Source organism: Prinia subflava, chromosome 5, assembly GCF_021018805.1.
Source record: "Prinia subflava isolate CZ2003 ecotype Zambia chromosome 5, Cam_Psub_1.2, whole genome shotgun sequence".
NCBI classification, from domain to species: domain Eukaryota; kingdom Metazoa; phylum Chordata; class Aves; order Passeriformes; family Cisticolidae; genus Prinia; species Prinia subflava.
The window spans coordinates 53,225,535-53,252,731 of NC_086251.1; the positions used below are offsets into that span (position 1 = coordinate 53,225,535).

The 27,197-nt window shown below is 39.2% G+C and overlaps 1 protein-coding gene across 4 annotated transcripts in view; it reads left to right on the forward strand.

The window, feature by feature from the left end:
* The window catches only part of TRAF3 (TNF receptor associated factor 3), a 70,004-nt gene that overhangs the window by 28,513 nt on the left and 14,294 nt on the right, over window positions 1–27,197 (forward strand). For all 4 annotated transcript variants that reach the window (XM_063399413.1, XM_063399414.1, XM_063399415.1 and 1 more), the window contains 7 exons: window positions 7,035–7,291; window positions 10,371–10,422; window positions 12,681–12,785; window positions 13,663–13,830; window positions 18,266–18,346; window positions 21,009–21,083; window positions 22,876–22,968. In XM_063399413.1, coding sequence (XP_063255483.1) covers window positions 7,050–7,291; window positions 10,371–10,422; window positions 12,681–12,785; window positions 13,663–13,830; window positions 18,266–18,346; window positions 21,009–21,083; window positions 22,876–22,968 — 816 coding nt within the window. In that variant the 5' untranslated portion in view covers window positions 7,035–7,049. The remainder of the gene's footprint in view (window positions 1–7,034; window positions 7,292–10,370; window positions 10,423–12,680; window positions 12,786–13,662; window positions 13,831–18,265; window positions 18,347–21,008; window positions 21,084–22,875; window positions 22,969–27,197) is intronic.

Genomic DNA, 27,197 nt, shown 5'->3' on the forward strand with positions numbered 1-27,197 from the left:
CACAGTGTTTGTGATTCAAGTGACACACATGGTTGTTCTTTTTCAAGAATATCATGATAGCATCTTTTGATTATACTTCAGATTTTCTAGGTCAGATAGGAAAAGAAGGAATAGCCTGTACCTTCCAAACCAAAAATAGTTTCCCTATTTGTTCAATAATTTCTACAGGCTAGAGCCTGTGGAGATAGTGGTGAAATATGGTTTAGTTGCTCAAGATCATACAGTTCAAGTATCAGAACAGGCCTTTTTGCTACCTAAGAACATCACATCATAATTGCTACAATAAAAACTCCTCACAGGGGGTGTTAAGTGCTGGGAGAGGTTGCTTGGAGAGGCTGCAGTTTCTTCACCCAGGGAGTTTTGAAAACTCAGCAGTGGGCAAGCTGACCTGACTTTGAAGATGGTCTCCTGTGAACAGGAGGTTGGGCTGGATGACCTCCAGAGGTGCCTCCCAAGCTCAGCAGCTGGGATGCTGCATTGATGAGTGGCTGTGGAGAGCTTGCAAGTGGCACAAGCTTCCTGTGTGGAGAGTACTCAGTGTGCCTCTTCTGTGTATTTTCAAATATTTGGCTTACTTGCTTATATCCAAGCACTGATTTTTTCCTGTTGGTCTTCGTCTATTCTATAAAATGTATGATCTCCAGGTCTTCTTCACAGCAAGGAAGGTGCATGCTTATGAAATCGTAGGGCAAAGTTTAAAGTAGTTAAAATAGCCTATTTATTTTAGTACAGAGAAAAAGAAGTTTTAAATATCAATGCTGCTTTCATTTCTGTACAGGAATTAGACTTAGTATTTGAGTGTAAATACAAAAGAATATGAGGAGTGGTCTCATTTCCCACTGTGTAAAGTTGGATCAGCGTTGGTGACTTAGCAACCCTTCCTTACCCTACTCAGAATATTCTCTCAGAGCATGTCCTGGAAATACCTAAACCTGTGGTTTGTCAGTCCTGTGTATATATATACTCTGGAGAAATAGTAAATAGCATTTCAAGCATGAAAAATGCATGGAGGTAAAAATAAACAAATCAGTAGCTCCCCTGTGCAATAAAGAGGAGTGGACATGCCAAGACTTCTGACCTCACACAGAACAAATTTGATGGATGGTCGTCTGCTTTCAAACCTGCCACTCCAGTGCTGCCTCAGTCATGGCCTGAGTCTTTTTTGTGGAGTGATTGAAGCCATTTGCATTTTATTTGCCTGTTGTTCAGTGCCCCTGCCCAGAGTGAGCAGCGGGGCTTTGCCAGAAGGCCAGGCTGAGGTGTGGTGGGTGCTGTGCAAATGATGCTCTGCAGTAGGACCCCTTCACGCTTGAGAGCTCCAGAGTCAAGATTCCCATGGCAGCCTCCCTGCTCAGCCTTATTTAATATTTTTTGACATGTGTGCCCTGAATAAACTGATAATATGTTGTCACAAATATACTGCTTTCAGCTTGCATTAGTGCTTTAAAAAGATATCAGAGTATGCCAATATATGTTGTGCAGTATAATAGCACTCAGGAGCAGAACCAGCTCAGAAGACTTGTCTAAAAATAGTAAAAGAAAGGTGGACATTCTTTTCAGTATGTGCTAGGAATTTATTAGAGGCTATAAAATGCTGAAATATAAGACAGAGGAGAAGTTCAGATTGTTTTAATAATTTAATTTTAAGATAAAGGTGTCTATGTGCTAACTTGAAGCAATAATTCTTGATGATAGAAAGCAAGTGAGGTGGGAAGACTGCAGATCTGGAAATACCTCTCCTGGTACCTGGTTATCTGGCTGTGTGAGGATATCCTGTGGAGTACACAAGAAAATTCTTTGAAGAGCAGTGGAACTGATGAAGTCTGTTTGCCTACGAATCTGTGTTTTACATCCTTTTTTTTTACGCCTACTCCTGCCTTCTCCAAAAAATAAAACGACTCCCAAAAAAGCAATCAAACAACAAAAATCCCTAAAATCTCCAGCCTACCCCTGCTTTTATGGTATAGGAGGAGACTCAGGCCATGAAGCTTGGTGGGACAAGAGGGAGCAGGTGTTCTTGGCTGGTTTGTGTCTGTCTCTGCACTGACTGACTGAGGGACCACAGTGGGGCACTTCTATAGCCTCTTGCTCTCTGGGACACTGTGTTAAGTTTCTCTTTCTGTTCCCTCAGAGCTATTCATGTTCATGAAGACTCTGTCCAGTTGGTTCCAATGCGGGTTTGGGAGGCTGAGGGGAGAGACAGCACAATCACAAGCCCTTATCTCATTAAAAGCCAGACTGAAATATTATAGCCCAGGTTGCCCAAAAAAATGACCTAGTTAGGATGAGATGTTGAAGTTTGTGTGCTTTTACACATTTTAGATACCAATTTTTTTTTTAAAGGAAAGGTTACTTCTCTGCTCTGATCTTAAGCTCCCTGTCCCACTTTAGGTTTCTCTTTCAGAGCTTAATTTAGATATTGTGCATGCAGTGCTGTTCTGTTTGAGGAACTCCTGTTCTCAGTGCAAATTGTAATTTGATCAAAAAGCTTTGCTGTCCTGTAGTAATAACCAAATTAAACCGTGTCATGCATTATTCTCTTCTAAGGTACTGTAATGAAAACATTTATTTCTAATAGCTTTTTGCTCTTTTTGAATTTTAAAGCTGTGGCAAAAGCTTATTTGCTTCATATTGTCAATTTACTGAAACTGTCTTCATTCAGAGCTTTCTAGGTTCCAAGTCCCATGGTACTTAGTGCAGTCAAATTTTTAGGAGTGTTTTAGATTTATGTAAGAGTTAACCTTTTTTGTGTTTTCTTTAAGATGCAAATTTATTTTGAATTTTTCTAGAGACTTTATTGTATTTCTATGTCACAAACTGGCTTTATTCCCAAAGAACAAATCATAAAGATATGTGGTAATACTGAAGACAAGAGCAGATTTTTAGGATGTTTGTTCTTTGTGCAGTGAGAACAATACCCTTGTGTAAATAAGGAAAGAGCAAAATGCCGTTTGTTTGGGAATTACTGTGCTTCCTAATTCTCGGAACAACTCACTTTTGCTTCCAGTTTCTAGGGCTCTTTACTAACATTAGTATCAGTTAACCACCAACAAATTGTTCTGGCCTTCGCTGCAGTATGTGCAGCTTGAAGTATCAACTGAGGTTCAGCCTCAGTTGCTTGAATACGACTTGTATTGAGCAAGGGTAGTGCCCAGACTGGAGCAAGCGGTGTCACAGTGCCACCCATGTGTTGTGACACAGCAACATCCACTCAAGTGTGAGTATCAGCATGTGCTGGCTGCAGGACAGGTGGCTGAAAGGTAGACAGTGGACAGAGCCAACCTTGGAGATTCTGTCTCTCTTTTTATGTGCTTATCTGTCCAAGGTTTAACAGTTTTAAAAGATGTCTAAAAGGCGTATGCTTTTATTGTGATGATCTTTTCCCACAGATAAGAAACTGAGTGTAAGAACTAGCTGGTGATTAATTAGGCATTAAGATTTAGCTTGCTGAACAGGAACCAGAGTCTCTGTCTGGATGGCAGCTTGCCATGCCTGTAGGAATCACAGGCCTCCACCAGAACTAGCTCATCCTGAATGCCCCAGCTAGGCTGCTCTCCCTGCTCCTCACTGCCGTAAGTGCAGAGTATCTTACTGAGGTGTGACTTCAAAATTGCTTCTTGTTGGCAGTTTGAAACATGATTATAGGGGAATAATCCGAGTCCTGCTGTTAGAGGTTCCTGAGAAGGAAGAGAAGCCATTGCAGATGACACCCTGTATTGGCATGGAATGTATTTGCAAAAGGGTGGCAGCTGAAGTGTTTGTATTATTTGTGCTTGTTTTCACACTGGTCCCACATAGAGGTGTAGGAGCTTGTAACTAATATGCATGAGGGAAAGCTCTGTGCATACAGACAGACATCACTTCTCCCCATGTCCTTGTTCAGTACAGGTTGTGGTGATCTTGTAAGCTCAATGCTCTGTTGTATTTTATGACAGTACTTCATGCATGGCTTCCTAGTTTTGCTGCACAAGAAAATGCTGGCATTCGGAGTATTGTGGAAGAGAATTCCTCACCAATCTGGCTGCTCTGTTGTTGAGCTTGTTTTGCTCTTCTGGTCTGACATACCGCTTCATAAAATAAATACAAAACCCAAGGCGGACAAATCTGACTGTTAGACATATCACATAGTATGTTTTATTTGGCAGTGTGTTTTCTGCTTGCTTTCGGTGACAAGGTATCTAAGGTGTCAGTTCCAAAAGTGGAGTCCTGTGGCACCCTGTGCAGAGATTTCTGGTGTGAAATCTCTCTTGACAGCTGACAGTCCAGCCCGGAGCAGTTTCGTATCTCTGTGAAACTCTCACCTGCTGCTCATTTGGCATTCGGTGCTGTCTGTGTTAAGTCTTGAATATTCTCCTGTCACCCCTGCCTGCCTCCTAGTGACTAATTACTCAGTTTTATTTTGAAGGAATCATGCTTTTGGAAGACTTCACATCAAATCCAGTTTCTTTTTGTTTCAGAAGAAACTTAATGGGAAAGCTGACATTCAGTAGTTGTGGACTGTGACTTGCAAGTTTGGGAACTTTGTGCTCTCTTGACTTGACAATTCTCCTGTCAGGATCTCTTTATTGCCTCTTTTTCTGTATTTTTTTGTGGGTCAGAAGTAGGTCATGCCTTGTTTTTTCTGTCATTTTAAGGAAAGTAACGCTCTCTGTGTTGTTCCTGCAAATCGAAATGATTGAAGTTGGCTTTTGACTTCAAGAATTGATGGAAGAGTGGAGGTCTTGAATATGATTTTTAAAAATACACAGCTGCAGAGGGAAAAGGTGTATTAGTAGCTATAAATCAAGGAACTGAAACATCTAGAGATTCTTAAACTGCAAGTGCCAAAGATTTTCCAGTCACACATAGGAAGCAAGTCCATAGATAGCTAAGTTTCAGCAGTCTGGATATTTAAGGAATTGCATTTTTTTCCAACTCTTGCTAATCTTTTCTCTTACAACCACAGAAAAGTGTCAGGTCCTAAGCTCATGACTTCATTTTCCCATGTCCAGCCACTGATGTACAGCAGCAGCACTCATGCCTTGGGCAGTCTCTAAATCCAGACTATCTTTGTAAACTGCTTTCCTTTCTCATTCATGGCACTTCTGTGAACCTCCTTGTCTGAATCACATTCTCAACATCAATCTCATTTCTTTTGTGCTGGTTACAATCTTGAGTTGCCTCTTCAGTGTCATTATAACCTGCTGGGTTTTTATGCTTGCTGGTGAAACTCTAGCTAAGATCTGGAATAATCTGAATTTCCTCATTAATGAGAAGTGTGAGTCACTTTCAGTTCAGCACAGACCTTTTGGTTCTTTCACATATTGTTCTGTCAAGACATAAGTCTCTGCAGTCTTTGAAGAGCAGACAAGGAATAGACTAACATTAATTCAAATTATGGATCAGAATTTATAGCAGCTTTTCAGTTTATAGAACCTGTTTTTTTCTTTTTTGGGGGGGGCATGATTGTGTTATTTGTTGATTGTGAATGAGGCACAATCACTGGGGTGTATGTGCTGAGTTATGAGGATGGGTTCCTTGGGCAGTCTCTGAGTTTGATGGAGATCAGAGAGGCTTTCCCCTGGGCAAGGAAATTCTTCACTCAACACCTCTACCCTTGCTCAGCTGGTGTTGTAAAAACATGAAATGGTCTCAGCACTGAGTCACAACGATTTTGTCTTTTGTTTCTGTAAATGATGGCATCAGAAAACAAAGAAAATTCTGTACCTGTTTAGTTTGCATGGAGAATTCTGTACCAAAATTATAGATGGAGAAATTATCTACAAGTAAATATGTTTCACTACAAATGCGTGGTTTTGGCTTAGCAAGGGAAGGTAAGATACCACAAAAACTGTGTACAAGAGGGTTTGTATGTTTGGAATGTAAGGCATTTGGCTATCTCTGTGGTGTTTGTGGACATGCTTTGAGAAGTGAACGGGGCCTTATTTCTTCATTCTACTTCTTAAAATTTGAATTAGAACTCTATCAGTTGAGGCAACTGCAGAACAGTAGAATAGTTTAATTTTCTAAAGAAAAGGTTTAATATCTAAATTACTGGTTAACATGGAGAGAGAATTTAAGTTTGCTTTCCTCTTGCCAGATACTTCTCATAGGTAAATACCTGTTGTATCCTCCAAATGTGCTTTCTCCTGTATATGCTTAGCCTTTCTAAGAGCACTTAGGCTTGTTTGACTACAAGATTAGCTAGGAAATGATTGAAAACACATTTTAAAACTTAACCTGGGGTATTATTCCTGTGTTGTTCTGCTAATGCTTTGCATGCTGACCTAGAAGATGGATTGTCCAGGATAATAGGTACTGTGATTTACTCTTCAGCTGGATTAATTATTTTCTCAGCTACCTGTCAGTTGTGCTTAGCCCTGGTAAATGAATCAAATGGCCACGTTACAGAGGCCCTTCTCTGCTGTCACTTAGACTTTGCTCAGCTGCTCTCTTCAGGTGAAGACTTGTGCAACGAGAAGGTTGGAATGTATCTAACAAGTAAAACCCTTTTGTGGTGTTGTAAAGCAGAGTTAAAGCAGCATGTTTTATACTGTGCCACTGCAAAGGAATAGACAGAAGTGGGCAGGAGAGCTGGGTAGGCTCAGGATACCCTGTGCAGGGTGGTGGTTGGGTGCTTTTGCAGTAGCATTGGAGCAGGATCACGTGTAGCACTGTACCAGAGCACCTTCACACACCTCTTGCTGCCTCTAATGGTTGGACTTCAATATTAAGCAATACTTTTCAGAGCGAGAGAGAGATGGGAAATAATCCCTTATGTATTCCTAGAGTGATTAACCATAATTAACACTTTGTTTTCAGGAGCAGGATTTAATTCTTTGCTTTCTACAGCCTTTGAATATGTAGACTGTTCTACAGATTTGCTATGCTAAATATACTCAGGCAGTAATGTATGTATTATGTTCTCATGATGTGTGGACACAGATCTGTTCTTGATACTTTCTGATTTGATGCAGTTTCAGACGCTCTGTTTGTTCTATTTCAGTGGCCAAAGAGGCCCTCATTTCTCAGTTTTTCTCACTTTTGATTCACAGAAACTATCTTAGAGCATGGACACCAGTAAGAAGTCAGAACCCCCTTTATCTGTAGAAATGGTGCAGCAGAGGGCCAATCCTGACCGCAGTCCATCAGCATCCATCTACGTTCCAGAGCAAGGTGGCTACAAAGAGAAATTTGTGAATGCTGTGGAAGATAAGTACAAATGTGAGAAGTGTCACCTCATCTTATGCAATCCTAAACAGACTGAATGTGGACACAGATTCTGTGAAACCTGCATGAATGCCTTGCTGAGGTATGTTGTTTGTTCTGGTAGAGCATGTTGATACCTTTAAATGCTCTGAACTACTGACATTACTGTGAACATCATTGCAGCTTTAGGAATATGTTGAGCCTTCCACTGTTGCTTGCTTGAGTATTTGTTATCTAGGTGCTGGTGCAAACATTTGTGCTCTACCCTGGGTCAGGGTAAGGCAGCCAAGCTTTCCATCAATATTGTTGGAACAGTTGTTAAGGTGGTGTAGTCCTGTGTAGCAATGTGTTAGGTTAGAATTTCATTCCCTGTGGAGGCCAAATGGAGTAGCTGTTTCACAAGACTTCTAACTTGGGTAATCTAGTGTCAAATACACACAGTAAATTGTCTGTGTGAGGAGGTGAGCTTGTACACATTCCTTGGGGTGGTGATGCCTAACCTGGCTGTGGACCCAGCCTCAGAGATGAGTGGTGGGACCCTTGGGTAAATTAAACTGCTTGTGGGGCAGTTTCCCTATAGCCCTTCCAGCTGTTTGTTGTGGGACTTGCAGGTCCTGTGGATTGCAGGAGGGTCAGAAAGGCTGGTGTCTGTATTACTGAGGTGTTTGGGCCACAGTGCAGAGAGGGTGGGGGAAGGATATAGATGTTATATGAAGGCTGAGAGGTGCAATCTTTCCCAGTCCAGATAAGAATAAAATGCAATCATTCAGGGAGTGTCCAGGTTTTAAAGAAGTACCTGTGCATCAGTAGATTCTTTGCCTCTCAACGTTGGTGCATTACTGCTGGTTGTATTCAGTAGTGTGATTTCAAAACTTTGTGTCAAGTTTGGAGACCATTCAGCACACTTTATTCTCCTGGGGTACATAAGCAGTGAATGTATTCATTTCCTACTGGAAAAGCAGAAATCCAGAAGATACTTGGCCTGATGAATGTTGCATACTGGACTATTATCAGTGAGAGGATTTGGCTTTGGAAGCCTTGGTAATCTGTTTAATTTTTGTGACCACTCTGACTCTAGATGCTGGTTTATATGTCACTTGGAAATACTGTAATCTGGTATCTAAGATGTGTAAGTCAAGACTGTATGCATCATGTCAAAAGAGTATAAAAGTTATTACAATACTCAATCTCTGATAAAGACTGATCTGTGTACTGGCAAACACAGTCCAGTTTGAGTCCATAGCTCACTAATGCGCTTCTGCAGGTTTTGTTCCTACAGCATTTCAAATTTAAACCAGCAACAAAACCCCACCAACTTTTCTTTTGATACACAGTGTCGAGTGAGGTGTGGTATTTAAGGAATGCAGTTATTTCTTATTCAGTACATGTTTTTGGAAGACTCTTACATGGTTAATAGCAGTGACTGCAAAAAACCAAACATCTGACGTACTTGGGTGCACAGGTGGGCAGAGTAGATCTTTGACAATCTAAGCAGTAACAATTCTGGCATTGCTAGAGTCTGGGCAGTTTTCCTTCTCTGCTGTGAGGCATGCACATGAGCTTATTACAGTGTAGGATATGTGTAGTTTTATCTTCCTGACTTTCCAACCGGCCTGTTACTAAAAAGGACACATATTAAGGCCATTGAGTTATTTTACTTTATTTAAGTGCTTGTTGCAAACAAATATTTTATTAAAGATTTAATTTACTTCCCCCCCCCTTTTTTTTAATAAAAAGCATGCCCATAAAATTGAAAGTAAAACAGGTTTATGTTGGTCCTGTATTTGGCACAAAATTTTTTCATTCAGTGTTGATACGCTGCTGCATACACAAACACCCTAATTATATGCTAGCAACCTCTGTTTTAGGGTTGTTTGAGGACAAGGAATTGGGAGTTAGTGGAGCTAAAGCAGTAAAGATGTCTGCTCAGTATGCAAGAGTAGTTTGAAAAGGCAAGTTGGATGCTTGAGTGAATTCAGTAAGAGCAAGGAAAGTGTGACATTGTATCAAGCACTATATACCCTGATGTAGTTCAGATTCCTTTTTTTTCTTTCTGGCTTACGAAAAGCATTACAGATATTGAAGCTTCAAGGTACTTAAGATGCTCAGAAATATGATGAGACACAAAATGGTTGGTTTGAAGAGCAGAAGCCAGCGAGATGATTTGAAATAACCACACAGATTATATAACATAATTGAACTTTCTCAGCCTTTTACATTGATTTGCACTGCTGCTAGCAGCCACAGCTTAGGGTAGCCTGTCAGTGAGTTGCTTTATGAAAGAACTCACGCAGCTTTTACCTGGTGCTTTTCGTCTCGGTGCTTCACAAGGGAGATAATTTTGACTGTTCCCATTTAATGTGGGGAAAAGGAGCTAAAAAAGAATAGAGCAGCCTGATCTGGTGGAAGGTGTTCTCTCCATGGCAGGGGAATGGAACCAGATAAGCTTTGCTCTCTTCCAGCCCAATCCATTCTATGATTCCAAGGGGTTTACACTACAGCACTTGGCAGGTCAGAGCCAGAAACAGCTGTAGAAACTCAGGCTTTCTGCACTCCAGTTTCTCTTTACAGTCTGCCCTGCTCCTCATTCTGCCTGTTGTCCAAGAGGTCATAAGTTTGGTAATTAGTTCACCAAGACAGCTACAAGGCAGTAGTTCAGATAAAGGAGGCAGCAAGCATCTGTAACAGTTGCCAAAACCAGAACAGACTTGAAGGAGATGGACATGAATACTTTTTTACCCTAAATGGATGTATAATTGGCTGTCAGAGAAAGTAAATTTTCATTAGATGTTGTTTGAAAAACAGTAATTGAAGAGATAGAACTCTGCCTGTTTGCACAGATTGAGAAGTGACAACAATTTTGGATCAGGTGCAGACTGAAAAATAGGGAATGAATTTTGCCAACTTGAAAACCACTGTGCAGTTGTCTGGAGACATTGTGATGGTCTTACTTCTTTGGGAATCGCAGATACTTTGCAGATACATTGCCAGATACATTTGAAAACTCAAATGTTCAAATTGATTGAAATAACGTATTTTCTCCTTATAATGAACTATATCGATTTTTAAATGGTTTTAGAATATATTGAATAATCAAAACTAAGTGCCTCATAAACAGAAATTTTTGTACTACAAAAATGCAGATGAGCTAAAATAGTTTTTCACTTTTGTTTTCTCTTCAGGTCTTCTAGTCCAAAATGTACAGCGTGTCAAGAAAGCATAGTAAAAGATAAGGTATTGTTAGTTTCTTATCCAAGAGTATTGAACTGTGTGTGTACACAAGCTGTGTTACTGTTATGTGGTAATTATTTCATAAACCTAATAAGCTGCCTAAAAAGATAGGTTTGTGATAAAACTTAAACCATGCATTTTATAGAGGTAGGTGACCCATTTTTCCTGTTAACCTCATGGTAAAAAACATGCCAGCTTCATCCCAAGAAGTCCAGACAGGTGTCACATCTCATATTCATAGTTGGGAGCTGCAGCAACACATTGCAGTTGTCCTCCCATCTACGAAGAGGGTGATAAGAAATATTCCATCTCTTGTAGATGCAGGGATGACAGGTCTAGGTGAACACTGATTTGGCTCTGGACCAGTGGCTGCTGTTTCACTCTTTTACAGTGTGGTGTTCAGTGAACCCCACTGGAATTAGGACAGTGGGGAGTTACAGTAATGGTAATGGAATCAAATCCTTTTTTATATATATGAGTTATTGCAGTGATATCCTCTTCACTGTTTTTCAGTTTTCACATCAAAACTTTTTGCTGCCTTTGAAACATTGAAGGTAGAAAAACTTCTTGGCTTAGTACATGGTTTATGTGGTTTTTACATTATTGCTAAAGTGTTCAGTAAATTATTTGTGCTAGTAGTGTTTCTTGCCTAAATGAATACTTGAGTTCTTAACCATTTTCAAGAAAAGGTTGATGGGTATGTTAATATCTCTTTGCTTCAATCCAAAACAGTTTTCTGAACAGTGCTCAGAACAGTGCAGTGTAATTTGGTTTTGACATGGATGGATTCTCCAGGAACTCAGACCAATAATCATGATGCCTAATGTATTTGTTTTTTTAACTCTGACATTCTGGCTCTCAGTATATAAATATGTACATTTGCTGTGGAACTTCAAGTATCTTTAAAACAGGACAAGAAGGCAAATGTATACTAAATACCTGTTAGACTAACTGTGCAAATCAGTGTTTTTCATGAGGCTGGAAACCTCTCTTCCCACAGAATGCTGAATTCCTAACTCACAGAACTGCTTTTACATAGTCTTTGAAAAACTCTTAAAAGTTGTCTTCTAACCTTATCTTCAATTAGCGAAACTCTGCATTCTAACCCTGTGAATGACTTTGGAAAAGATACTGCAGCGTAGCCAATTGATTATTTAAATGAGCCTTGTTCATTCATTAAACTTCCCACACGCCTCTGAAAAGTAAACAGAAACCAGTGACCTGTGTCAGATGAGATCAGATGAGAGTGATTGCAGTGTTCCCTTCTTCACTGATACTGGGGGTAGATTCATAGTCACTGTGGGCAGGTGGCTCATAATGCTTGGTTAAGTGTTAGCATGCAGAACTGTTCTGTAATTACAGGAGTGCTGCAGTGTGCTCAGTATCACAGGAGTCTGTCAGAGAGGCAGGCATAGGTTGGGCTTCTTAAGATATTTCTTAATGGCTATTAAAGCAGTTGAAAAACAGAAGTTTATCTCTTTGGTTTTAGACTTCAAAATAGCAATAATGGTTTTCAATTCTTGTCTCTCTCTAGTCCCTGCCCTTCACAATTTGACTCCTTGAGAGTTCAGTTGTGTTGTCTCTTCTGAGGTATCTCCCATAAAAAGTGTAAAACTCAACCCCCAACCTCTCTGTTTGTAACTTCTTCCAGTTTTGTTGTGGACAAAAAACGCTGAAAGTGCTTAGAAACATTAAAATGGAGAGATAGTGAAAGCCCACTTACCTGTGAAGTAAAAAACCACCTTCCATCCAAAACCTTAGAAAATATCTGTGATTATGTGTTAGTACTGAAGTGCAAGGAGGTATTCCAGCCAGCCAATCCACTAATTTTGGGACCACCATCCATGCGACACCTCCCCTCCACACTAGTGTGCTTTGAGTCTCTTTTGTCTTATGTTATTGTGCCTAATACAGCAGCTCCCCAAACCATGGAGAGAGTTCTAGCTTGTGCAGGCCTAATATTGCCAAGCAAATAACAACAAATTTGGTCCTTTCCTTGTACCTTTCCCTTTATTGTATTTATAGTAAAACTGAAACAGTAGTAGAGTATCTGTCCAAATACATTGGGCTGCATCACAGTGGGGGAAGCTCAGTGTTGTGCACATTCTAGAAAAACAGAATAGCAGGATTTTATTTCTGGCACATATATCTAGAATTAAATGACACTGCTGTGGCTGAATTGCATGGCTTCTACTTTATTTGAACTTGCATATCCTTGAGTGCTTTTCAGTTTCTAAAAAAAATGACTTTTGATTTTTCAGGTATTTAAAGATAATTGTTGCAGGAGAGAGCTACTTGCTCTTCAGATATACTGCAGAAATGAAAACAAGGGCTGTAAGGAACAGCTGTCTTTGGGTCAATTACTGGTAAGTTAATCTAACAGTCATAAGCTTTCTTTTGAGTTAAAGAATGCGAAAAAAATCTTACAAATTAAAATCACAGTCAATTACTTAACTTGCTCTCACTGGTGGTTAGTGTGATTTATAAATGTTACGATAGGTTTAAATTGTTTTGAAATTCAGCTTTTTTATGAACTGTAAGGAATTGTAAAAAATCATGTGATTGTCAGGCACTAAAGCGTGGAAATATAAATGGATAAACCAAATGAGAACTTGAAGGAGAAATAAAATAGTGAAGAATGTTAATCTGTGCTTGACAAATGTGAGAAATTTTATTTCTATTTTGGTCTGTTTTTATTTATCTTAATCCTCTCATGTGGTGTTTATGCATGAAATGAAGCCTTTGGCTTCTCCAGAGTTGTGTAAAATAACCTGTAGCTGTTTTGGTGAAGGCATGAGATAGCAGTAATTCAGTAATTCAACACTTTTATGAAACGGCTGCACAGCAGTTTGCAGTGAGATGTGTAGATTCTTGCTGTGAGTGAGCAAGCTCACGTATCTAAACAGCTTAAAGCAGCATCTGTGTTTATGTGGAATAATACACCTTTAAGAAGAGTGCATGACTTTTCTTTAAATAGACCAGTGTAGAATTTGGTGCTGTGTTAGAGTGTTTTTAGTGTAGAAGTAGCTCATGTACATCTGTAATACAGTGAAATCAGCTGTGCAGGTAACGGGACTGTACAGTCAGAAATCTGTTCCTGAGTAGATTTGTCAGTTGTGTGATGCAGTTCACAAAATAACTCCCCCCACTTTGGTTCTAAAGTTACTTAAGGTTGGATGTCTTCAAAAGATGGAAGATGTGCACAAAACTTAATTGGATTGACTTTTTTTTTTAATCTTTCAGATGCATTTGAGAACTGATTGTCAGTTTGAAGAACTCCCATGTCCTCGTGCTGATTGCAAAGAAAAAATCCTGAGAAAAGATTTGCCAGACCATGTAGAGAAGACCTGTAAATACCGGGAGACAACATGTAAATACTGTAAAAGCCAAGTCCCAATGATTATGTTGCAGGTGCAGTATTTTCTTGTGTATATACAATAAGATTCCCTACGTTAATGTATATAATAATAACAACTCTTCTCGTCCTCTGTAGCTGCCCAAAGAGCTTTGGCCTCTCAGCCAGAATGAATAATTCAAGAAAGAAAATAGGCTAACTTCCAAAACATGTCTTTTTCCTGCATAAAAGAAAGGCATTGAATAGGAAATGTTTTCTTTATTCTGATGTTCAGATACTGCATTTTAAAAAGTTCAGATCCACTGCCTGATATTGATACTGAAGTTAATTTTGCTATGCCTTTTTAGAATTTTTTCAATAATCTAGATAATAAATTTAGATAATAAATGCAACTGCCACGGTAACAATCAAATATTGTGCAAGAAAAGCATAAGCATTGCAATTGACTGGCATAATAGCATCTTCTATGTAATTCTTCTTGGGTACTTTGTGATCTGTTCTGGCAGGAGGTAAGAATGTAAAACCAATTGTGTCTTATGAGAGGAAAGGAAGAATGTAAAACCTTGCCATAACCAGCAGTGGTACATGACAGGCCTAGGATGAATTACTGCTGTTCTTGGCATCAGAGTAGCTTGTCTGATAGGGTTAGAATTACAGAGCAGAGGTTAAGAAAGTCATGCTTTTACTTTACATATAGAATTTTAACTGTTGTGTTATTTCACATTTAAAGATAGTAGGCTGAATCTATCTTGGTATGATTTAAACTTTTTTTTTAAAAAAAAATCTGTCTATGTAGTTTCTGTAGTTTTATGGTCTTGGATCTCACACCTCCTAACTATAGTAAGAGTAATGCAAATTTTATTCTCATTTCTATCTTTGTGTGTTGTTTGTTAGGTGAAGTCTGACAACAATGAGAAATGTTCATTGCTTGGCGATGTTGTTACAAAAAGGCATACAAAAAACCAAACTTGGACAGTTCTGGTTTAGATTTGGCTCTCAGTTATTTGAGTGCAGTTATTTGAGCACTTGCAGGGGCTGGTAGCTCAATAACTGGGCCTTACCTAGAATAAGGCAGCTGAGACATGAAAATACACAGAAAAAATGAAGTCTGTCCTGTATTTACTATTGTATATTCTGATACAGAGGTGAAAGTGTATTTAGGTAGATTGTGGATGGTGGATGCTGTTCTCCCATAATTATCACTAGACTGGGGATTGGCATGAGGCAAAAAGTGATACTAAAAAATGTGTGATCACTGAGTTTTAACTATGTTCTGCAAAATGGATTGGCTGATATTTTTAGGGCTTTTTCCCCCTAGATTTTTAAAAGTTCAGATTTTTAAAAGGTTATAGGAATGGAGATGGGCTTCTTTGTTGTGGCCTGATTAAAATGTAACCTTGCTATACTTTAGTAGTAAGAATCAGAAGTTTAATGACACTTTATGTTTGAATCTTAGAATCTCACAATGGTTTGGCTTGGAAGGGACCTTAAAGATCATTCTTGTTCCAACCCTTCTGCTGTGGTCAGGGACACCTTCCACTCGACCAGGTTGCTCAAAACCACATCCAACCTGGCCTTGAATGCTTCCAGGGATTAAGCATTCACTATTTCTCTGGAAAATCTGTTCCAGTGCCTCACCACCCTCACAGTCTAGAACTGCCTAATATCTAATTTCAACCTGCCCTCTATCAGCTTAAAGCCCTTCTCCCTTGTCCTGTCTCTACATGGCCCTGTAAAAAGTCCCTCTCTGGCTTTCTGTAGGCCCCTTTAGGTACCATAAGGTTTCTTCTGACTTCTCATTTGAGTTTTGTCACCCCCATTGACAAAATCAGGTTTTTAGAGATTAACTTGAGTTCATCTCTGGGTTCTTTAGCCTAGAATTTTCTCTAATATAATAATGACTGAAGCTGGCCTCAGTGACTTGAACTGAAAACGGAGGCAGGGGGAGCAGACTGAGAAAAAAGGTATGCAAATGGAAACAAAAAATTTTACTGGAGAACATGTGGTTCATGTCTTCATAGAATCCCGTGACCCGTGGGGTAGGAAATCCCCGTTGTTGGAGGCAGACTCCAACAATTAACAATGTTAGTAGGATGCTTTTTTAGATTGCGTTTGTCTTGCCTGGGTGCTCAATTGGTGACTTAGCCTCCTAATATCTTTTGTTCAAACCATCTAAAAATGCAGGATTTCTTTTTGTGACAAACCTACCTTTTCCATTCTCTGCCTCCTGACAGATAAAGATGGTGCATTGTTAAAATGAAAATTAGTAGTCTGAAATGCTTCTGGATAACTGTAATTTTCTGTGTCTAATCCTCAAAGCTGCATAGAAGTGCTCATCCTGTGAAACTGATACTGAGACAGCAGTGGTGGATCTGTAAGGACAGCAGTGCTTTGTGCCTGGGCTCCTCCCTGAAACCCTGGCCATAAACCAGACCCTGCCAGGGCAGCCTGGGCTCTGCCCAGTGCTCTGGAATACCAACCCTGGCCATAAACCAGACCCTGCCAGGGCAGCCTGGGCTCTGCCCAGTGCTCTGGAATACCAACCCTGGCCATAAACCAGACCCTGCCAGGGCAGCCTGGGCTCTGCCCAGTGCTCTGGAATACCAACCCTGGCCATAAACCAGACCCTGCCAGGGCAGCCTGGGCTCTGCCCAGTGCTCTGAAATACAGCTGAGCTGACTGGGACAGCCTCAGGAAGACCCCAGACATTGTCCCTTGCTCCCTGTCACCGCTCTGGAGCCAGACGTGTTCCTGATGTGGCTCTGGCTTTTCTGGGAGCTGTGTTAACACCCTGCCCTGCCCTGGGTGTGGGACCCTGTGTGTGGTATCCTCTGTGGTTTGTACTGGATTTGGAATTTGGCTTTAAGTGAATTTAGTGAATTTAGATTAGGAGGGAGAGGGTTCCGCCACTGGACTGGGGTTACTCTGGTGTATCCTGAAGTCGCTGGAAAGGCTTGTCCTGGCTTCAGTGGGTGACACTGGGATGTGGAGCAAGGAGGAAAACAGGAGAGAATGCTGAGAAGATGTGTGTTGCCTTTTTATCATGAACCAAGACTCAGTGTCACAGCCTTTGTCAGATGGTTTGGGTACATTAGAGAACAGGGTTAGGGAACTAAATTAGGGAATGAACATTAGAAGGGAGTATTAGTTTTCTGGGTTTGTAGTTGATAATAACTGAAGGAGTGTGTAGGGCATTAGGCTCCTCAAGTCACGTGGTTGTGTGTGATGTCTCCTTGAGCACGATTCCAGATGTGTTCAGAATGAGAGCTCCAGCTCCTGACTCTGGGCAGGAGTGATGCTCTGGGGCCCTGTTTGTCAGAAGAGCATGGCTGTCACCCTGCCAGCCTGAGGAGAGGGGCTGGCATTGCTCCTGGCTGGGTGCCCGGGTGGGGACAGGCTAAAGATGGCTCAGGGGCTGTCCCAGCTCTCTGGCTGAGGAGCAGCTGAGGGTTCCCTGGTTCCTGCCACCGGGGCTGTGCCACGTCCCAAGGGAATGGGGAGCATGGCAGGGTGGATGGGTCAGGACAGCATCTGATGGCCTGCTTTAAAAGGAGGAGATACAGTGTCACATAGTGGCAGATTTATGCCAGAATTCTGACCAAGGCCTTTTGCATCTTGGAGATCAGATCTCCTTTACATCTTGGTTTTGTTTCAGAAAATAGACCTGGTTACTGGGCAAACAGGGCATGCTTTTTGTTCTTCCCGTTCTAACAGCCTCATAAATCTAGAGCTTTGTTTCCTCTGCTTTTCTTAAGTACCAGAAATGAAGCAATGTGTTTCAAGTTGAATGGGACGTGTCACTTGACGAGAAATGGATTTTTTCATTTTGTTGAGAAAACTGAGAGGAAATGTAAATTCAGTTATCTTGGGCCTGACTTTCTTCCCTCACTGGGGTGATAGGGTTTGACAGCTATGCTGAGATACCTGTCATCTGGGCTCAGACTAAAATCCCTGCCCAGCATCGTGATGTGTAACAGTGAGTCTTAGTGTTTGAAAGGAATCAAAATTAGAAAAGAATTGGAAGGGAATATCCATACATAGGAAAGAGAATCTCTGAGAGTGGGCAGTGTGCGTTTCTGATGAACTTTTACATGCTGTGTTAATATCCTTACTTGAAAGGACGTCTGCACTGGTTCTGCTTTCTCTTAAAGATGCCCAATTTTGTGAGTAATTGTTGGGGATTAAAACTTGGCTCTGACTACTGTTTCATTGTTTGAAGTAAAGCCATTAAAATGGTAAGCAAATAGATTTGCTTTGCATGGGAAAACACAAGGAAACCCTTGGTTTTACTTGAGAACACCAACACCTCCATCAAAAGTATAAACTGATGTTTGAGCAATTGCAGTTCTGTAACTGCACAGTTGGGAATAACATTGAAAAAATCTTGTGGGATTTTTAATTATTGTAGGATGCTTTTCTTTGCAGGTAAATCCTCTCTTAATTAAAGAGTAAGATCTGATTTGTGGTTTGTTTGCTTTTTTCCCTCTGTAGAAACATGAAGATACAGACTGCCCATGTGTCATGGTTTCATGTCCTCATAAATGTAGTGTTAAAACACTCATGAGGAGCGAGGTAAGAAGTCATGCCCAGTGTTGTGCTGAAAAATTAAATAATGTCTTTAGTAAGATCTCGCAAGAATTTTGCCAGAAGCCATTTCCTTGTTAAAATGTGAGATCTAAGGAATAGCTTTTTCTACCACACAGTTAAGTGTGATAACACTCAAATATTTTTAATGATTTCTTGAAAACCTATTTCAAAAGAAACAATTTCTTAATTTTGAGTCATTATTACACTTGGCTTGTCCAAGATTAGCGCATGTCCTTCCTGCTTTCATTTTTACTAGCTGTCCCCCTGCCCTTCCCTCATTTCAGGACCACAGAGCAGCATCTTGGGGTAGTTAGCTTATATTACAATAAGAATACACAATTAAAATTCAGTGCACGTTGGCAAGAGTTAGTAGAGACTACAAAAATCATATAGATGTGTAATTTCTGGAAAAACTGAAATTTTGATGAAATCTATTAAATTTGGGGGCAAAAATAGTAACTGATACTTAGAGAAATGGTGTAAGATTAAGGTTGAGTACAACCCTCCAACAGCAGGTGCAACAATGCATAAAAGTTTCTCCTAAAGTATAGAAGCTTCCAGTAATATGTAGATGAAAAAAAAATTGAAGCCTGGCTTTGAAGAGATCCACATTCTTGTACATGAAAAGATAAAAGTAGCAGCTGTCAAAATCGAGGTACTTAATTTTTCCCTAAAAGTAGAACTTACTTGCCAAGGATAGAGAAGAACTTACTGAAGTCTTCATCACTCAGTAAGCCTCTTTTAAGGAAAGTGAAGTTTCTGATCTGAGGATGAGCTTTTCTCTTTCCTCTGCTGCTTACTTCTCGAGCTGGATTTGTACCATTTTTCAGTTGCACTTGTAAATTATTAATTGTGGCAGAGTGCAGAAGGCACATAAGACTCCTGCCAAAGTTTAATGCAGTCTTTTCCTCCAAGATAATGAAATACAAAATATATGATAGATACTGTATTTATTAAGAGAAATTGAGCTGTTAAGAGAAAATATATATACTGGCCAACCCTACCAGTGCTTACTGCCAAGATAAGATCCTGGTTCTGGAGCACTTTGGCTAATTCTTAAACCCTGACTTCAGCACTTACTTTCAGAAAAGGTATGTCTGAGTGCTTGTAAGAACTGCACCATTAAAGGCTGGGTTGTTAAACACAGAGTCAGAATGGGGTTTGAAACCATGGGTAGAAACAGAACTTTAAACAGCCCTTTGCCCTGCATCATCTGTTGCTGTATGTTGCTTAATTTTTTTTCTAATACTGTGAAAATGTATGTATTTCTTGGTTGCATGATTAGGGACAAGAAGTCTTATGCAGAAAATGGGAAAATGCCTGCTTAACAGTTTGAGAAAATTCTGTATTGTACAAGTAGATATCTTACTGTAGAATAAAAGGCAATTTTCATGTTTAATTCATAACTCTTTGGCAGACTTCTGGTTTTGAGAAGTTGAAAAACGTGGCATTCTCGTAAGACCTGTTATACCACATGTCCCTTTCTTACTTCTTTCTTTTTTCTCCACTACACGTCTTTTGAAATGATACTGTGAATTTCTGCAGGTAGTGTTTAGAACATAATAGTTGTGAATCAGAGATGAGTGACCAATGGCATCTCGGTATGAGATTTTAAAGACTCTCTTGTCTGTTACAGAGCTACACATTCAAAGCAGAGTTGATTCACCACTTCTTTCCAGGGAGGTGGATAAGCTGAGTCGTGTGGTACTTAAGGTGTAGGAATTTCAAATGAGATTCTATAACCCAAAAGGGCGATGCCAGCTGAGAAGCCAGGCTCTGGCTCCTGTCTGCTTTGTGGGAAATACAAACTGCAGACTCTGTTTTTGAAAAGAGAGTGTTTGTTAGGCTGTCCTTTCCAAAAATGTCTCTCTGCTCCAACTTCTAGGCAGTTTGCATCCAGCTGCTGCCATCTGTGCTGCTGCTGTCCATATATATGTATATGCTTCTGTGAATTGGTTTACTTTTAAATGAAAATTGGTCTGTGCCTTTAATAATCCAAGATATTGGACTAAATCTCAATCTGTGAAAAATGCAGGCATTTTACTAATCAGTTTTAATCCTGTGTACTGCATTTTTTAAAGCTACTTAACTGTACCTATTCTAAAACTCTTTGTCTGTTTCATGCAGTACTTGTTTAGTCTTTTTTGTGTAACTTGTTAAATTTAGGCACGGAGAATTGCATGTTGTTTTGAAAAGTTGGTTCCTTGTGAAATTAGGATTAGAAAAAAAAATGTACTTTACTACAGTGAAACTGATCTTAAGACTTGCTCAGAGCACCAGTAAAAAAACAAATCACTGTTTGAGAAAAGAGAAGCCATTCACTAAAGTCAAATTAAATCAAATAATTGTAGAATACATTCTTTCTGTTTGTTTTGGTTTTTTTTAAATTGGGTTGCCTATTGAAATAGTCTTTGGTAGAAGTTTCACTGTATATTAAATGTATCACTCTGTATACTGTATTGGCATGTGCGTGTGGTTTACATATGTGTATATACAGAATTAGCACTTGAGATCAGACTGGAGAAAATATACACATGTGTGTTGTATGTTCTGCAAATGGCACACAATGCAAACCTGATAACCTCTGCCCTTTATGTTATCATGCAAAAGTCTTTTTGCCAAAACTCACATTTTTTTCCTATTGCAGTTGAATGCACATTTGTCAGAATGTATTAATGCCCCAAGTACCTGTAGTTTTAAGCGTTATGGCTGCACTTTTCAGGTCAGTATATCACAATTATACTTCCCAATTGATGAAAGTCTGCAAATAGAACCTAATTCTTTGACATGAAAGTTCTGGACTTCTCTAGTTTCAGTTAAGAAAATCATCCAGTTGCACCAAGTGATTATACAGGAGATGTTTGATTTTTGCATTTTAAAAATAAACAACATGAAAAGCCCACACATTCCTGCAATGGTTTGTGAGTTGAGTTATTAGGTGTATCTTGATGAAATAGAAATATGACACATTTGAAGAACTTGTTAACTTAGGATAAGAGGAAAGTCATTTTAATTCTTCAGAAAATAGACTGGTAGTTGTTTCTAAGAAAGCATTTTCTTGAACTAAGTATGTTTATATTTTCTCTCATTTGTGTGTCTTAATATTTTAATTGAAGTTACACATAGGTTAGCACACTTAAAACATATATTTTTATGTGCATTAATATGTCTGTGTGCACATAGGTGTATAATCAAAGCATGAAATTTATTTTTTAAAGAAAGTTTAGATTTTAATCCTGGCAATCCCTGCAATATTTTAAAAAATAAAGTCAAACCTCAGAGTTTAGTTTTAGTAGTATTATTCCAGTTTCTTCCAATATTCTGCTTCCCTTGCCATAAATCCTGGGGAATTTGGATGCTTATGTAATGAAAATATTAGTCAGGACATTTCAGAAACCGCTGACAGGAAAAAATGGCTTTTATCTGATGGAATGATTCATTTGTTAGCCCATGGCTATTTAAAGAGACAAGGACTCACTAAGGAGCAACACTTCTCAACAGATGATATCCTGCAGGTATTTCCAGGTTCTTAAATAATGAGCATTCATCTTTTTAAGTGTTAACAGTAATGCTCTTAGTGGTAGAACTGATCAATGCTGTAACCCTGCCCACTGTTATGTCGTACGTACTGCCATTCATTTTATGTATGTATATGTGTGCATATATGTACATATATCCACATATATATTTTTAGTATTTTATATAGAGTACATACCTTGAGGATCATTGAAACCCTCTCAGTTGCTTTGCAGCACTGTCTACCAACAAAGCTAATATCCTCTGCATTGCAAAGCACTTACTGAAGTAGGTGTAATGCAACCTGATACAAATGAAGTAAGTAATGTGGTCTGCATCTTATGTACTCTGTATATAATTCTATGTGTGTTCTGTAAACTCTTTATATAGTGGTTATTTGTAACAGCACTTGTAGGTTGTGCAGAGGCAGCATATCTGAGTATCACAGAACAATCATGGTAACATCTTAAACGTGACAAAATAGGCATTGTAGTAACTCTCAGTGTAGTTTATAAAGCTGGCAGTTTCCAGTGATGATAAACTTACCTTAAATATTTGTCTTAACTATTCAGCTGAAGGAAAATGTAGTGCTTATGAAGCTGTTCATGAAATAGAATGGAAGTTTTAAATTACAGTTAGTGGAATTGGAAGTTTCATATTTTATGTGACTCAAGGGTTTTATTGTGCTTTGTTTAGTTCTAAGCTACACAAAAGACTCTAAAATACAATTCATTTTGTAAATCTTGTGCATCTTTATTGTTTCTGAGTTATCAAGCACGCTGGATGGAGATACATAGCAGTTGTATAAAACACTTGCTATATTAAATGTATTCCTGATTTTTGTAAATTCCCAGGTAGATTTCCCTCCTCTACCGTTCTGCAACAAGCACCTGTGAACCAAAATATGTAGTGTTGGTTCGATGTCTTTGTATACTCTTTCTTTGTAGGTTTAAAAGAAGTGAAATTGGCTAAAATGTATAAATTCTTTGTTGTCACAGGGAACAAACCAACAAATTAAAGCACATGAAGCCAGCTCAGCAGTGCAGCATGTTAACTTATTGAAAGAGTGGAGCAATGCTCTAGAAAATAAGGTATATCTTCTACTCACTTCTAATTTTCATTGACTTCTTTAAATCACAGAAAAGTACTGGAAGAAGGGCTTTTTTCCTGTTTCACAGCTGTTTAACATTACAGCTAGAGCACTAGTAGGCTTCAAAAGCTATCAAGCCATTTGGCATATCTTTGTACCTTTTTAAAATAACAAAATGCTGTGAGAAACTTGGCTTCACAACTCCATGGACAATTTTCCTCATTGATAACTGAATTAAAACACTTTCCTTACACAGATGAACAGTCCAATATTGTATTTCCTCTCTGAGCTGCCTTCTTACAGAACAGAGAGTTCAGAAAGCCATGGCAGCACTATGAGCTGTATCTTTGCTACCTCATCATTTTTTCCTGACATAATTTCAGAAGTGTGTTATAAACTGGTTATTTATTTTATTTATTTTATTTATTTTTGTTCTTGCTCTCCAAACTTAAAGACCTGCACAGGTTAATTAAGTTAAACATACTGTAACTCGTGGGCATGATGATGTCTGCTTTAGTGCTAGACCAGCATGAAGTTCATGTTGCAGTGTTTCCTTGGGACTCCAGGTTTTAAATTGTTTGGGATTTGGGAGATGCTGGGAGTTGTATCAGCTATGGTCTTGTGAATAAGCTTGAATGACTTAACCATGTGTTTTGGGAATAGAATTCAAGGCTTTGATTTAAAAATTACAAAACTTCAGAACAAATTACTGTTCTCTTAAATCCTTTTTAAAAAGTCTTACATAGACATCAAACTGATGTTTTGGTATTTTTGGGGGAAAGAAGATTCCAGAATTACCAAAGTATTCTACAAATGCAGGCACAAGAGTCAAGACCCCCTTCAGCCTTTTCTCAAATGAGTTCACAAGTAGCAGTTCCAGTGTAAGCTCAATGGCATTGGGATATGATTTCTGTCATCTCAGAGCAGATCACAAGCTGGAGTTCACCAAACTGTCTAGAAAGCACATTCCCTTCTTGGCCTACAGAGATCTCTCTGCCTGGGTCTCCACCAGGTCATGCAGCTGCAGGAAGCAGACATTAATTGAACAGCACAATGTGTTTTTTGTCCCCAGCATGTTTGTTCCTGAGCTGCTTGGTTTTGAACTTGAAGCCTCTTAAGGAAGTCATTGAACCTGAGAGAGGTCTAATATAGGGTTTTTGAGATAGATTTTTTTTCTACATTACTTAAGTTTCCTTTTACATTGTGAAACCTTGTCAGTGTAGGAACTTACTATTTTTCAGTTTTGAGAGATACAGATTCATATCCTTAGTTCGTTTTTCATTAGTCTGATTAAAACCACACAATTTATTTCACATCATAGGAAAAACCCACGTTCCCTGTGACTTGCGGAATAGATCATGTTCTGCCTTTTGTAGTGTCCTGGGAGGTGCTTTATCATTTAAAAAAAGCCCAGTGGTTCTGTATTTGTCTCTTACAGACCTTAGAGACGATACACTTTACTACTGTTTTATGTTCAATTTTTGTTTCAACTTTCATTTAGGACGTAGCTGCTTATCATCGTATGTCCATTTTTTTTCTTTTTACTTCCTGCTTTGTAGACTTCTTCCTATTCATAATAAAGAGTTGAATCACTGGAAATCCCAAGCCAGTGCCAAGTTACCAGAATAGCTAACCACATGTCATATGTCAGTGACTTTACTCTAGGGAAGGGTTACAAAATGATTTGTAACTTTCATTGCTGTGCTCTTCTTTGAGGAAAAAATTAATGAGCGCACCAAAGAACAACAGTGCAAAGTCAGTTTGGCTGATCAGAAATCAGTATCTCAGAAATCTTAGCCCTGCTGAAGTCAGTGGAAGTCTTCTTAGTTTGGATAGGGTCAAGATTTCATTTGGGTTCTCTCTGTGGTACATCTGCAGGGGAAAGGAGAAGTTGTCTCCCAGTCACCACATTCTTCAACAGTGCTTGTGGAGCAGGCAGACTGGAACTCTGCAGAGCTGCAAAGCTTGGGCTAAGTTAGGAGTCTGGGATTGAACGGTGCTGGTGGCAAAGAGTAGCAAGAGAAGGTCAGGTGTAAAATCTTGAATCAGAACTTTGTGGGGAGAATTAAAATTCAGTGCTTTTTCCCCCTCTGTGATGGCATAGAATTGCAGACTGAACTCCCACAGTTTTGTAATGTTGGATATGATGAGGTGAACATAATTTTGTGGCTTCTTCACATTCTTACAGAAAACTGGTATAAACTGTTTTTTCTTTTTTAATATGAGACTTAAATATGGCACCTGTTTGAATACAGTTTCTTGTGGCATAAGGTTTTTTCCATTCTTTTTTAGTAAGCAACAGCTTAATTTGCAAAATTGCTGAATAAGAGCATGCCTTTTCCTAGGAATATTTCAAATATGCCAGCTAAGTAAAGGAAGCTGATGCAATTTGTAATTAGATGCTGTGTTTCCTTTACCCTTTTTTAAACTGAAGTCCTGAAGACTTACGCTGAAACTATGGTTGGGAAACTATTTAGAGTTAAATTGTTTTTTTAATTCACAAATCACAGCCAAACTAAAATTGCTGACTTAGCAATGACAGTTCTGTATGATTAAGGACTGCAGGACATAATTCTGCTTCTCTTGTATTCTGTAAAGCTGTGTGGAAAATCTCAGTACAAGACAGGCCCATGTTTTATAACTTGTGCAAAAATGGAAATGCGATGCTTAGTGAGCCAGAGCACAACTGCCTTGTATATGGGAGGCCTGGGGAGGAAACAGTGAGAAAAGGGAAATGTAAAGATCACAATTAACCAAAGAACTCTGTTTCATTAAAGAAATAGAGAATCCAAAAAAATGAAGCATCCACCCAGCACACTTTAAATATCTGAGAGGCAGAGGTACTGGGTTAAATTTAAGTTTGTTCTTGAAAATTTTTTCTAGTATCTAGGCATGCATTCCTTCACCCTCAATATTGCTGCTCTCTCTGCACTGACAAACTGAGCTTTGTCTCATTTTAGTTGAGTTTCTTTTCCCAGTTTTTTCATGTATGAAGTGCAGAACCAGCCTCTGTGTGTATATGCACACATACTGTTGGAATAGTACTTCCAATATATTGGAAGATAGATACCCACACATATATTTATGGTATCTCTGTATTTTTGGGCCCCTGTCTAATGAACTTGCTGAATGCCTGTGGACTTTGACAGTCATTTGTCTAGTTCAGGCTGGTTCAGAGATTTGAGATAAATTCCTTTTTCAAACAGACTAGGTTCTGCTAGGAATGCAGTGACACATCAGTGATTTGGTGATGGTGCCTGATTAGAGGGCAGTTAGGGGGCGGAATTCTGCAGTGGCACCCACATCAGAGGTGAAGATGGCTTAACCTCAAACTAGCACCTGTAATAGAGGCCAGGGAGTAGATTTTTTTGAGAACATGAAACATCCAAGTAATTGGTCTTGATGTGAAACATTTATCAAGATTTTTTGGAGTCTGAAATGGTGCTGTGTCATATCCATATAAAGATCTAATGTGGAATAGTCAGGGCATGTCCAAACATCATCTTGTGCCAAGTGTTCGTCTTCTACGTTTTTGCTGCTGAATGATCTTGCCTGGGAGAAAACTACATTTCTCAAAGAAGCAATTCACAACCACCAAGCAGCCCCCTTCTCCAAACCACATTAATGAACAAGCACTAGGCAGTGTGACAGAAAATATTTACTGTATTACTTTCATCCCCAAGGAGATATATAATACGATATTCTTTTAACAAGGCTCATGTTTTAAAAACAGCATGAGTCATTAATGAATAAATTCATAAAATGTCAGTACAGAGAGAGAATATAATTCACAGCCTGTAGTTCTTTGGTCTTTTCTACTAGTAGGCACCATTGGATTGTCCTTCAAATGCATGGATCCCTTCTGTATTCACTCATTTCAAGAATTTTCATCACCATCACATTCTTTTGAATCAAGTCAATCCCATGCAGATGTTTTTTTCCTTAAATTTGCTATAGATCAGGACAGATTGGAGTAGGTGAAGAAGATTACTGTTCCCTGATCCAACCAGCTCAACTTGTCTCTGGTGTCCCTTCTGTGCAGGGTTCTTAACACCAATTTAGAGTGAATTAGGTTGTTTCTTCCAAACTCCAAGCAACTCCCAAGTCAGTTGGTGGAAACCAGGAAACCAAGGCTTTAAACAAGTGAATAAAGAAAATGTTACATTTAGACATGAGTTCTTTGCTGGTTTTGTGTCCCACCTGGACTTTCTTAAGCCAAAGTTGTACCAA